General features: G+C 35.8%; 1 protein-coding gene across 2 annotated transcripts in view; it reads right to left on the bottom strand.

Annotated features, from left to right (window-relative positions):
• Positions 1-987: 987 nt before the first annotated feature.
• Positions 988-12433, bottom strand: part of UGCG (UDP-glucose ceramide glucosyltransferase) — a 41363-nt gene continuing 29917 nt past the window's right edge. Inside the window, exons 5-9 of one of the 2 annotated variants that reach the window (XM_057721401.1) lie at positions 10914-11026; positions 7599-7777; positions 4773-4859; positions 4085-4274; positions 988-3620 (exon numbers count right to left, since the gene is read on the bottom strand). In XM_057721401.1, the coding sequence (XP_057577384.1) occupies positions 3450-3620; positions 4085-4274; positions 4773-4859; positions 7599-7777; positions 10914-11026 (740 nt within the window). In that variant the 3' untranslated portion in view covers positions 988-3449. The remainder of the gene's footprint in view (positions 3621-4084; positions 4275-4772; positions 4860-7598; positions 7778-10913; positions 11027-12433) is intronic. The other variant, XM_057721402.1, reaches the window with a different exon arrangement.

A 12433-nucleotide genomic window follows, 5' to 3' on the forward strand; every position in this document is an offset into this window, starting at 1 on the left:
TATGGTTATTGAAATTATGGATTTAAACATGTTTTTTAAGGTTTATATAACAAGCTTTAAAGCTGTAATAGGCAGAACTTTAAACAGCAGGACCTAGTGGAGTGACCTACAACGCTGGGACCTGACAGATGCCGGGGCCACTCCCAGCTCTGCTGACAACTGTCCACCTGTGGACACAGCTTTCACAGTGGGCGTCTCAGCCTTTTACTCTAAAATAAGGGCCTGGGCTCTGCAAAGTTTGCCTAGCTATAAAACTCTAAGACTTAACACACAACTTTTTGTTGATCATTTCTTAAATGTTAGGGTTAGAAGTATACTTTACAAACCAGGAGGAATGAGCTTAGTTACTGGGTCAAGGTGTTAGGAGTGGGGCCTCTGGCAGGCCATGGCCAAATCCCTTCTAGAGTCTTTCTCCCCTGGGATTGGCTCTCCAGTTAAGAGCATTCTTCTCTGGTAAAACAGACCTGGGGGTGCCTCTAAGCTTGGGAGGAGCGTGACCCTGGGCAGCGTGTGGGGTATCACATAGTCTATTTCTCTTTTAGGTCTCCAGCAGCTAAGCCATAACATTCTTTTCCTTGGATTTGCCTTTCCTCGCCATTGGGTGGTAAGATCGCAAAGGCTGAGTTCAGGTTGTAAGTGCAGGTGAGACGGGACTAAAGGACCACTGAGCCTTTTCTAAATGTTACGATGGGCCAGGACTTCTCAAATCTGCCTGCACAGAACAAAGAGCAGTGCTCAGGTTCCACCCAGAATAATTAAACCAGACTCTGTAGGCAGGGCCCAGGCATCTGTATTTTTTAAAAAAGTTCTTCAGGTGATTCTAACATGCAACCAACACAGAAAAGTCTGACTTTTAAGTCATACATCTCACCTGTAGCATAGGTAAAGGGAAGATTTCAAAATTATTCTTCAAATAATTCTGCTGTGAATGGTGGAGCACGTTAGATTATTTACAAAAATATAAAAGACATGACACAAAAATACATTATTGCTAATGTTTTGATTGTATTCAAATTTTTATTTTTTGAACAAAAAACTTAAGACAATGATTTTTAAATAATAAACATGGTATATTCTAGACACTTTTTTTTAAAGACAGTTTATTAAATCTGGATTCCTACAGTTCTACTGTGATGCTTTCTTCATCATTATAATAACACTTATATTATTTTTAATCATTTTATCATCATTCTAAACTTGCTAAACAAAGAATCACTCTGTCTGCTTAAGTGAAGCTTCACTGGAAGGAAATACTCCACTATCACATAAAAAAAAACACATATACAGAACAGTCATTTTTTTTTATATTTACAAACACAAGAAGTCTGTCCAGCCATTTTGGTTTTGTTCTTACACTGCCCATACTGAGATCAGCAAAAAGCTAAGGAATAAGCAAGATTTCACTTCAGCAGTGCAAAGGATGGCATCAACCAAACTTCGTTAAACAAACCAACAAATTACAAACATGGTCAGCATAATTCAGCTTGTGTGATAGTGACTTAAAAAAATAAACAGGGTGGGTCACAACTAGACTGGTTTTCACTGTGCAACTTTCCTCAGGGAACAATACTGCCTCCATTTCATGGAGAAAGGAATATGCATGAAAGCCTTTGTTCATGAAGAAAATGCCCTTCAAACAGATTCATCATAAGGCAAAACAAAAACAAAAACACAACAACAAAAAAACCCACAAAGAACCGAATGAAGCAGTTTGGCCCAGAGAAAGCGTGTATATGTGTATACACAGTGTATACACATTTACAGATATACTGCAATTTAAACCATGTATGTACTCATTAGAAAATTAAATGAAATTGGCTCAGTGAAGTGAAAAAGTGTTCATTTTTTTATAAATATCTAGTTATTGCTAAGATGTGACATGTTACGCTTTGACATGGAAATTGCAGTAACGGAGTTTGAAGCTGCCATATTGCCAGTATCAGCCCTGCAGCAGGTGTTCATAAGGACAACATGCCACCTGATCCTGAGCGAAAAGCAAAAATTCCACGAAAAAAAAAAAGAAAAAAGAAAGAAAAAAAAAAAAGGCTTATGCACTGTCCCTTACGTTTTGCCCATTTTTTTTGTTTTTAAAACAAAAACAAGTCCAGTTCACCACAAGTTAAGCACAACCTGACAAGCGAGTTTGGCGGCGTGATGGGGAGAGAAGAGTGAAATACAGCATGCGTTTACAGCCGGCACTGCTCTAGTCTATTCTGTCATACAAACTGGAATACAAACATCCAATTTAAATAAGACTAGACTAACAGTAAATTAAAAAAACAAAACAAAACACACAGTAGACTTAGTTTGATACTGATTAGTTTTAAGAGCAAAACTCATCCTGTCCCCTCTTAATACTCTATTGCAATTTACTTATTGAAGGCTAGAATATTTATTTACTTAAAAAAGATATTAAATACCTGTATCATGAAATTACATTCTTTTTTAACAATAAGACAGACTGTGTAAGAAAATAGCTCATGTGTGAAATGTGTCTGAAATGCGTTTTTCTTCACAACTATCAAAACATCCACTCACACGAAAACAACCCCCCCACCCCACCCCCACCCCCCGCTGAAAGTTAAGGAAAGATGGGGTGCGTCAGGTGAGGAGCAGGGAAGGAAAGATTTACCAGCACAGTGATTAACAATGGTTCAAGACAGAACCAACGAGAGTTGGTCAAAAAGGACGCCTTCGAGACATGGCTACAATTAAAAACCAAACTCAACCACTTTTGGTTCACTGCGGTGAGACCGAAAAAATATTTCTCACAGATTCATATAAATACTAGACTCCAGCTCTTTTGTTATTATTATTTTAAAAGTTTTTCCGTTTGTTTTTGCAAGGCCTAGCTACCATATCACAATTTATATTTGCTCTGCAACGACTACAAGAGGTAGGCATAAAGCATGAAAAAGTTTCTCAGTTAGTACCTCACTGCGGGCAGTTCACTGCGTAACACCTTTCAATTTAGACATGAAAAGGGATCACACCTTCTAGTCTTTTCTAACCCCCCAAACAAAGCTGCTGCCATCCCATACATGTTCTAAAAGAGTGTACTCACCAATAAGAAACTTTCTCTACTGAAGGATACTGTCATAGTGTTTGTTGCAGAACATTCATATATAGAGAGATTTATTTATGTATTTAAAAAAAATAAACAAACAAACAACAACAAAAACTGAACCCAGGTTCCTAGAACCAATTCTCTTGATTCTCTGCTTCCACAAAATAACGTATAACCTTTTGGCCAAGACTACAGATGTGTTTTTTTGTTTTTTTTTTCCTTTTCACAGATGCAATTGCCATGCAAAATAAATTAAAGAACAGTTACCAAAACATACATGTGATAAAACTACTGAAGGTAGATTTTTTTTTTAAAAGCATTTATATAAACATAATTTATAATACTTCTCTTTTTTCCTTTATGTACAGTCACAGAGCTGTAGTTATACATCCAGGATTTCCTCGGCTGTGCCTCCGCAGCGCAGTCTGTAGCGACCAGTTCTCCAGCTTATCGTTGGGTCCCACAGGGCCGACAGAAAAATGTATATTGTCATGGATTCACGGATGAACCAAGCGACTGCATAATCAAGTTTTGAAAAACACAGTGTGCCACCCTAGGAATTAAAGAAATCAATTATTGACTGTCAGACTACAGACAGCTAAAAAACGAAATTCTTCAGTTTCACGCTTTTCAATACACTATATAAAGTCAAGTCTACTTCTTAAGACAACTGTCATGCTATATTGGTTAAGAAAATGTGAATCAGGAGTAGAAGCAGCATTGAAATAACTGCTATCCTAACATATTCTTAATCTGAAGACTTGCTGATTTGCTTAACATCATTTTGTGGTTTTTTTGGAGCCTTAATAAAAGTGATTGTATAACCAACTGAAAGTTGAAGATCAAGTTCCATTTTCTGTCCACATTCCACTAAGGAAAGTAATGCTTAAACCTGATTTTAACCTTTACTGGGAGGCTGAAAAATGGTTTTAGATAGACTTTCTTCAACCTTTTCTAAATCAAAAGCATTTTAGTTCCACCAAATGACTGCCAACTTTCTCAAGCCTATCCACATACCTGGACACCCCTGAGTTGAATGTAGTCAAATATAAACCATGCCAGGCAATGACACATGAAAAATACCATAATATCCCATCTGAATACATGGTGGGCTGCCCATCCAATAATTAAACTGGCAACAAAGCACTCTGAAATCGGCTCACAAATTATTGTAGCAGGAAGCATGTTAATTCGCAATTTGGTCCACCTTAAACAAACAAACAAAAAAGGATTTTCTTTAAACAACAGCCTGGTTATAAGACTAATTAATTTTTTCCCAAATGATCAGCATTTTACCCTGCTATATAAAGGCCTTTTATATAAACTTTAAAGAGTATTTAATAAATCTCTTTTCTACTTTTATTTAGTATCTCAAAAGAAAAAAGTCTTCAGTTCATTTGTATGGCCTATGCTCTGATGAATAAAGACCAGAAAAAAATTCAAAGGGGAGAAAGTCAGAAAATAGAGATGGCATAAAAAAATTCAAAGTCTCAACATCTCTTTTTTGGAAGCTTTCAGTGTTACACAGGAAAGAAAATACATTTAGACATTAACTAAATTTTAATAAAGAAGTTTTCTGGAACTAAACAAAATCTAACTTTCAGTTTTGTTTTGTTTTTTTTTTAAACCAAGTTAGGAGCATGTAAAAATTAAACCCCCTCCCCTTTTCTTTTAAAAAAGTACAAAAAGAAGCCAGCTAATTTACCTGATCATTCTGGACTGAAACTGAGAAATTGAATACGAGCCAGAGTTTTGCATTGCAACTTGAGTGGACATCGCAAACCTCCAACCTCTGAAAATTAAGACAATTATAAAAAGAGCTACGGTGATGAACACATGCAAGCATGACTGGTTATACATTTATTCATCACTATAGAGAGTAAGAAGCATTATTTACAGTAACCAAAATATGGAGGCAACCAGTCCATCAACATATGAATGGATAAAGAAGATGTGATGTGTATGTATATACACACAGTGTACACACACACACATGCACGCGTGCGTGCAGACACACGAATATTACTCAGCCACAAAAAAGAATGAAACCCTGCCATTTGCAACAATGTGGGTGGACCTAGAGGGTACCATGCTTAGTGAAATAAGTGAGACAGAAAAAGACAAATACTCTGTCATCACTTATATATGCAATCTAAAAAATGAATGACTAAACAAAAAAGAGACAGACTCATAGACTTAAAGAACCAGTGGAGAGAGGGAAGGAGGGAGGAGCAAGATAGGGCAACAGGATGAAGACATACAAACTACTATGTATAATAAAATAAACAGGCAACAAGGATACCTTGTACAGCACAGGGAAATACAGCCATTATTTTGCTATAACTTTAAATGCAGTATGATCTATAAAAACACTGAATCACTATGTTGTACACCTAAAACTATATAACACTGTAAATCAACTATACTTTAATTAAAAAAAAAAAGTGAGCAACCACCAGTGTTCAGGGTGAGCCTCATTGCAGGACAGCACCCTACATAGGGTATTTCATACTTATACATATTTTAGTCATTAGAGGCCTATGATAGCACCACCTAAGAACTGGAAGGAACTACAGCTCCTCAGTTCACAGTTTAATAAACTTAAAATACAGACATTCTGAAAGTACCAAATGGAGTGGGTCCTATGTTTAATAGTTTAGTCTCTGAATGCTATTAACAACAACAACAAAAGGGGTGGGGATGGTGGTGGTGGGGTGTGTGTGAAACCAAAAGTGGTCTTCTGTATCTCATGAGAAACACTGTGACACCATGGACCACATTAACACCATCAGGAGAGAAGTTTAAAAATATACTTCAATTTTTAAGATCGCATCTTTAGTAAATTATCACACAAGGAAACGACCCTCTTTAAAAAAGCAAATGAGGGTCATTTTGTGATAGAGAAATGTTAAGCCAATCACGTGATTCAATTAGGCGGCTTCTTCGCAAAGTATCAAATAATCTACTGAGAAATTTCAAAATTTAGAATCATATTCTTTTTTTTTTTTATTTTAGATTTCAGTGTGCAATTTTTTTTTCTCTTTTTTTTTTTTTATTATTTTTTTGGGGGTACACCAAGTTCAATCATCTGTTTTTATACACATATCCCCGTATTCCCTCCCTTCCTTGACTCCCCCCGCCTTGAGTCCCCCCCACCCTCCCGTCCCACTCCTCTAAGGCATCTTCCATCCTCGAGTTGGACTCCCTTTGTTATACAACTTCCCACTGACTATCTATTTTACAGTTGGTAGTATATATATGTCTGTGCTACTCTCTCGCTTCGTCTCAGCTTCCCCTTCACCTCCCGCCCCCTCCCATACCTCGAGTTCTCCAGTCCATTCTCTGTATCTGCATCCTTGTTCTTGTCACTGAGTTCATCAGTACCATTTTTAGATAGAATCATATTCTTTAAATTTTCACCTACTGGCTAATGACTACACTGATATTTTTAATTCTTCTAAAACACATTAAAAATTTACATCCATAATAATGAAAATTTACAATCACAGAGAAGCTTCAACTTAATCACTTCAAACCACAGATTTTTTTTTTTAGGGTTTAAATGTATTTATTTTATTTTACTTTTTAATTGACATATAGTTAATTTACAATGTTGCGTTAGTTTCAAGTGCACAGCAAAGTGATTCAGTATGTGTACGTGTGTGTATATATATATATAGAGAGAGAATATATTCAGTGTGTGTGTATATATATATATATATATATATATATACACATACACGTATACACACACACACACATATGCTATAGAGTAGGTCCTTGCTGTTTACCTATTTATATATAGTAGTGTGGCTATGTTAACCCCTAATTCCTAATTTATCTCCCCTGCCCCACTGCCAACTATCCACTTTGGTAAATGTAGGTTTGTTTTCTATGTCTGTGAGTTTACATCTGTTCTGTAAATAAGTTCATTTGTACCACTTTTTTAGATTCCACCTACAAGTGATATTATGTGATATTTGTCTTTCTCTGTCTGACTTACTTAACTTAATATGATAATCTCTAGGTCCATCCATGTTGCTGCAAATGACATTATTTCATTGCTTTTTATGGCTGAGTAACATTCCATTGTATATTCGGACTACATCTTCTTTATCCATTCACCTATTGATGGGCATTTAGGTTGCTTCCATGTCTTGGCTATTGCAAATAGTGCTGCTATGAACATTGGGGTGCGTGTATCTTCAACCTAGAGTTTTCTCCAGATACATGCCCAGAAGTGGGATTGCAGGATCATATGGTAACTCTATTTTTAGTTTTTTAAGGCAACTCCATACTGTTCTCAAAACCACATTAATCTGAAGAATGTAGAGAAACTAGAACATTTATTTGCTTCATTAGTACATACCTGAATAATTAATGGGAATTACACTCTAAAAATATTAAACTATTCTTGTACTCACTAGCAAAAAATAAAATTGCTCTTAATCCATGGGTTTAACAAATAGAATAAACCAACAAAAGTTAGAAACCAAAAATACAACAGCCTAATTTAATTTAGTTTTCTTACCGGTCAGCTATTGCTTTGGCCATAAAGTAATCTTCAGCAATGTATTGAGCAAAAGCTATAAGTCCTCCTGCTTGATCTAACACATCCTTTCTCATTAAACAAGACATTCCTGTCACACATTTGAAACCAGTGACATTGGCAGAGATATAGGACCTTGGATGAGAGGTTCCAAAATACACCTGCCAAAACAAAACCAAAAAAAATGTATATAATTAGAATTTTGTGTTAAAAGTATGATGTTTATAAATTCTTTTTCCTAATGAATTTAAGAATGATTGGGTGAATACTCTATTATTCTTATGTAAACCACCTGAATAAAAAGTGGTACAAAATAATATTCACATATAGCAAGCAATCAGTAATTTTGTATTTGATTGATACTCTTGTTATTATCACCATTACAAAAAAGTATTTACTTCTAGGTGGGAAAAGTATATTTTATTCTCAAATAAATACTGTCTTCTCTAGAACTCCAAGATTTCAAGATTTACTGAAGTAAAACTTAATTTGGATTTAAATAAGATAGGTAAAAATACTACTCACTGACATATAAAATATTAATATTTAATGTGTCCCAGGACTTCCTAGGTGGCACAGTGGTTAAGAATCCGCCTGCCAAGGCAAGGGACACGGGTTCAAGCCCTGCTCTGGGAAGATTCCACATGTTGCAAAGCAGCTAAACCTGTGTGACACAACTACTGAGCCTGTGCTCTAGAGCCTGTGAGCCACAACTATTGAGCCCATGTGCTGCAACTACTGAAGCCCATGTGCCTAGAGCCCGTGCTCCACAACAAGAGAAGCCACCGAAATGAGGAGCCCGCACACCACGATGAAGAGTAAACCCCTGCTCGCTGCAACTAGAGGAAGCCCGCATGCAGCAACAAAGACCCAACACAGCCAAAAATAAACAAATAAATTTATTAAAAAATAATTTATTGTGTCCTGTTTTCCGAATGTTAGGTATATGAATATATAGGTATACGTATGTATGTGTATATGTGCATATGTATGCATGTGGCTACACACATGCACATGTACACACACAACACTTATAGGTAAATCAACCAACAGAATAATTCTATTCTTAATTCCTTTTCTTGTGTACTTTTAGAGCTAGCTGTTTCTTGCCCGAGTCACTGAGCTTCCCAACTTCCCCATTTTTCAATGTACTTTTCATAAACAGGGTGGATACTAACATTCTGTCTTCCATTTCACTGCCCTTTTCCTAGATATGCTTTGAAGTCACGAGAAATGCAAACTGCTAAATTAATAGTAGAATAAAATAGTCATCACCCAACTTATCAGATATAAACCCTATTTATTATTTACATCTCAGATATGCTGCCTTTTCTAATTAGTCATCTCTCTGTATCCTACAGGGATTGGTTCCAGGAGCCCTTTACCAAAATCCACTGATGCTATCTGCATATTATCTACACCTGTCAGATTACTTATAATACCTTACACAATGTAAATACTATGTAAAGAGTTGTAAACACAATGCAAATACTATGTAAAGAGCTGTAAATACAACGTAAATGCCATGTAAATAGTTGCTGGCTCAAGGCAAATTCACCGTTTGCTTTCTATAACTTTCTGGAATTTTTTTCCCCCAAATATTTTCGATCTATGGTTGGTTGAAGTCATGGATATAGAACCCACAGATATGGAGGGCAGCACCAGCTGCAAATGGAGAGCAGTGATCTCAACGGCAGAAGTCACATACATGGCATAGAACAAGGTAATTCTCAGATAAGATTAAGAATGTGCTTCTTGCCACCTAACCTATGTCCAGACTGGAATGAAGCCCTCGTACCTGTGGGACAGAAGCGAACCAAACTTCTGAAACCAGAAGCACACATCTTAATTCCTTTAGCAAGTATTAAGTGAGGTTTTAGGAATGAGGTGGGACTAGGTACTGTGTTGAAGGCTCCCAGGATTTCTTTACTGACTGGAATAATTCCTCTGGCCTATTTCCATTCACTCTTCATGACAGAGTGACCTTTAGTGATTAACCCTGAACTATGGGAGTGGGTATAATCTGGGAGACGTATTACTGACATACAAATTCAGTTGAATTTTCCAAAACAAAACCATAACATAGTGCATAAGAATAAAAAGTATTTGATTTTAAAGTAACTACCCAGGTCTCTTTTACTAAACAAAAACTCTTGTATTTAAGACTAATGATTTCTTCCAGCAGGGAAAGTATACCCATAGGCAATATTAAGAAAGACCTCATGGTTCAAATTGCCAAAGATTAAATGCAAGTTTCTACAATGTACCTTTTACTCTCAGATGACTGCAATTCAAAAGAATATAAATGCAGATATGCTTAAAAGCAAGTTGGTATATTTAGAGACTGAAACTATATATCTTTCCCTTATAACATTGTCTTTCCTCCTAAATGTTTAACAGTACAGGAATGGTTAAGTATAGATATACATATAATAGACTATGATAGAGCCAATAAAAATTATACCTTTACAAAATAATATTAATGATATAGGGAAAATTTATGAAGTGACAAAAATAAGATACAAATTATTTTGAGTATTATCTCAACTTTGTTTTTTAGAAGGTACATAGGAAAAAAAAGAGAGAGAGAGAGAGTCCTAATGCTAAAAGAAACACAATCTTAATTTTTAAAACTAGAAACTTCCTCTAATTGGTAGGGTTCTGGGAGTGGTTTGTGTTTTGATTTTTTTGCTTATTATATTTCCCCATAACTTATAGTTTTCTACACATAAGTTTGTATTTCTGTTAAAAGGTGAGGAGTAAAAATGGAAAACATAAAATAAGTTGCTCAGATAATTTTCAGAAATCCGTTGTAGAAGGAAATCAATTGGGTTTTATAATGACTTATATGAACAATTTTCCTTTTTTATATATTTGAAATAATTCATGATATTTAAAAAGGATTCTTTTCAGACTGGCTCTGTAAAAGAACTACATAACACATACTTTTATGTAAGTCAGTAGTCCGGAACTGGACTCTAGAACTGAAAGTTAAGAACCATAAGGAAAAAGCATATACTGTGCTCAGCTGGTAATGAGGCCACAGGGTGTTTCCTGGGCATAGCCATTCATTGCCAGAGCACAGGAAGTTTAGCTGTGAGTGATTCTGGGGCCCCAAGCATTTCTTCACTAATGAAAACAGCTACTCTCAACTTGAAGATGCCAGTACTCAGCAGGTTAAAGCAGACTTAATACAGTTAACTTCAGGGAGCTCATCCCAACTCTCAGCATAGTCTCAAGCTTCTGGGAGATTAGGGATCTGATAACAAGAATATTATTTATAACCATTGCACTTACCTGTTCTAATGTGGCGGCAAAGCCCTGTCTGTCTGCTACATACGGCAGCCCGTGAACCAGGCCTACTTTCTCTGTCATTTGGTTAACCATGTCTGTGAGTGTGTCTGGAATCACTATGATGCAAAAGAAAAAAAGATGCAGAGGGAGAGAGGAAAAAAAATTATTTTTAGTAAAATGCCCACGAATGTAAAATATAGTGTGAGTTATTAAATTCTTAATAAATGTTTTTCTTTGTATGTGGGTCTAATGAAATCACCCTTCTGAGTAGAATACAAAATTTTAAAGAAGGCTAACTTACGGTAGTGAATTTATTCTGGACATTTGCAGGCTGGTATATACCTAATATGTACCAGAGGCGAGATGTACCTTGAAAACGTTAACAACCCCTGTTCCTGAACCTCCAAACTGGAATAACGGACAATGTGTCCTAGTATAAAAGGTACAGGAGCAGAGGTCAAAGGACCTCTCAGTGTTCATTCTGACTCCTCCATTTCAACCATAGGAAATGAGCCTCCTCTTTCTGAGGGTATGAGATATTCTCTCTCTTAAAACTGCTAATTGGAACTCAATGAGAATATACTGGATGGAGATTTGTATGCTGAAAACATAACAAATATATGATAGTAAACAACTGAAGGTAGCAAATGTGAAAAATGAACATAACCTCTGACTGTGAACTGACAAATTTGTAATGATCTAATTAAGTAGCAGTGCCACACTTACTATTAATTTTCAAATTTGCGCATTTTAAGCTGATAAAAGTTTACATCATTGTCCCATTTTTAAATAGCAAAAATCTCATATCATTTTATAAGACTTCATTTTTATTTCCCTCAAGTATTTAAAAACTAAATCTACTGTATAGAAGTGTATTTGGACCTTAAATGCATGGAATCTGGGTGGTGGTTCTCAACTGCCTTGTGGGGGACATTTGGCAATGTCCAAAGACAGTTCTGGTTGTCGAAACCAACAGAGGGGGGCTACTGCATCTAGTGGGTAGGGGCCAGAGGTGCTGCTAAACATCCTGCAAGACAGCCCTGACAACAAAGAATTACCCAGCCCCAAGCTGTTGAGGCTGAAAAACTTGAGGTAATTAGAATATACTAGAATATTACAGAACACTGAAATTATTATGTTTAAAAATGCAAAAGTATAAATTATAATTTCAATATATAAAAGGCTTCCTGATAAAATCGGCTAAGTAAAAAGCCATGAACATATTCTAATAAATGTATGTAATTCTAGTAAAATATGCACCTATTAACTTCTGTCCCTTTGCATGAGACAGTATACTGCGCATGCCACAAACAGATCAAAGTAAAAGATAAGTGTCACATGAATAAGGGAAAACTTACACCTATGAAAAAGCTCATAGATTATATAATGGACCCTGACTATTTTTTTTTAATAGTTGGAATTTTCTCTTCAAAATGAAAACATTTTCATACATGTAACATTCTAGGTTAGCACAAAAAAATTAAAATCTTGGTAAGTATAACCTGACATAGTACCATGAAATG

This window comes from Hippopotamus amphibius, chromosome 2 (genome assembly GCF_030028045.1).
Source record: "Hippopotamus amphibius kiboko isolate mHipAmp2 chromosome 2, mHipAmp2.hap2, whole genome shotgun sequence".
NCBI classification, from domain to species: Eukaryota; Metazoa; Chordata; class Mammalia; order Artiodactyla; family Hippopotamidae; genus Hippopotamus; species Hippopotamus amphibius.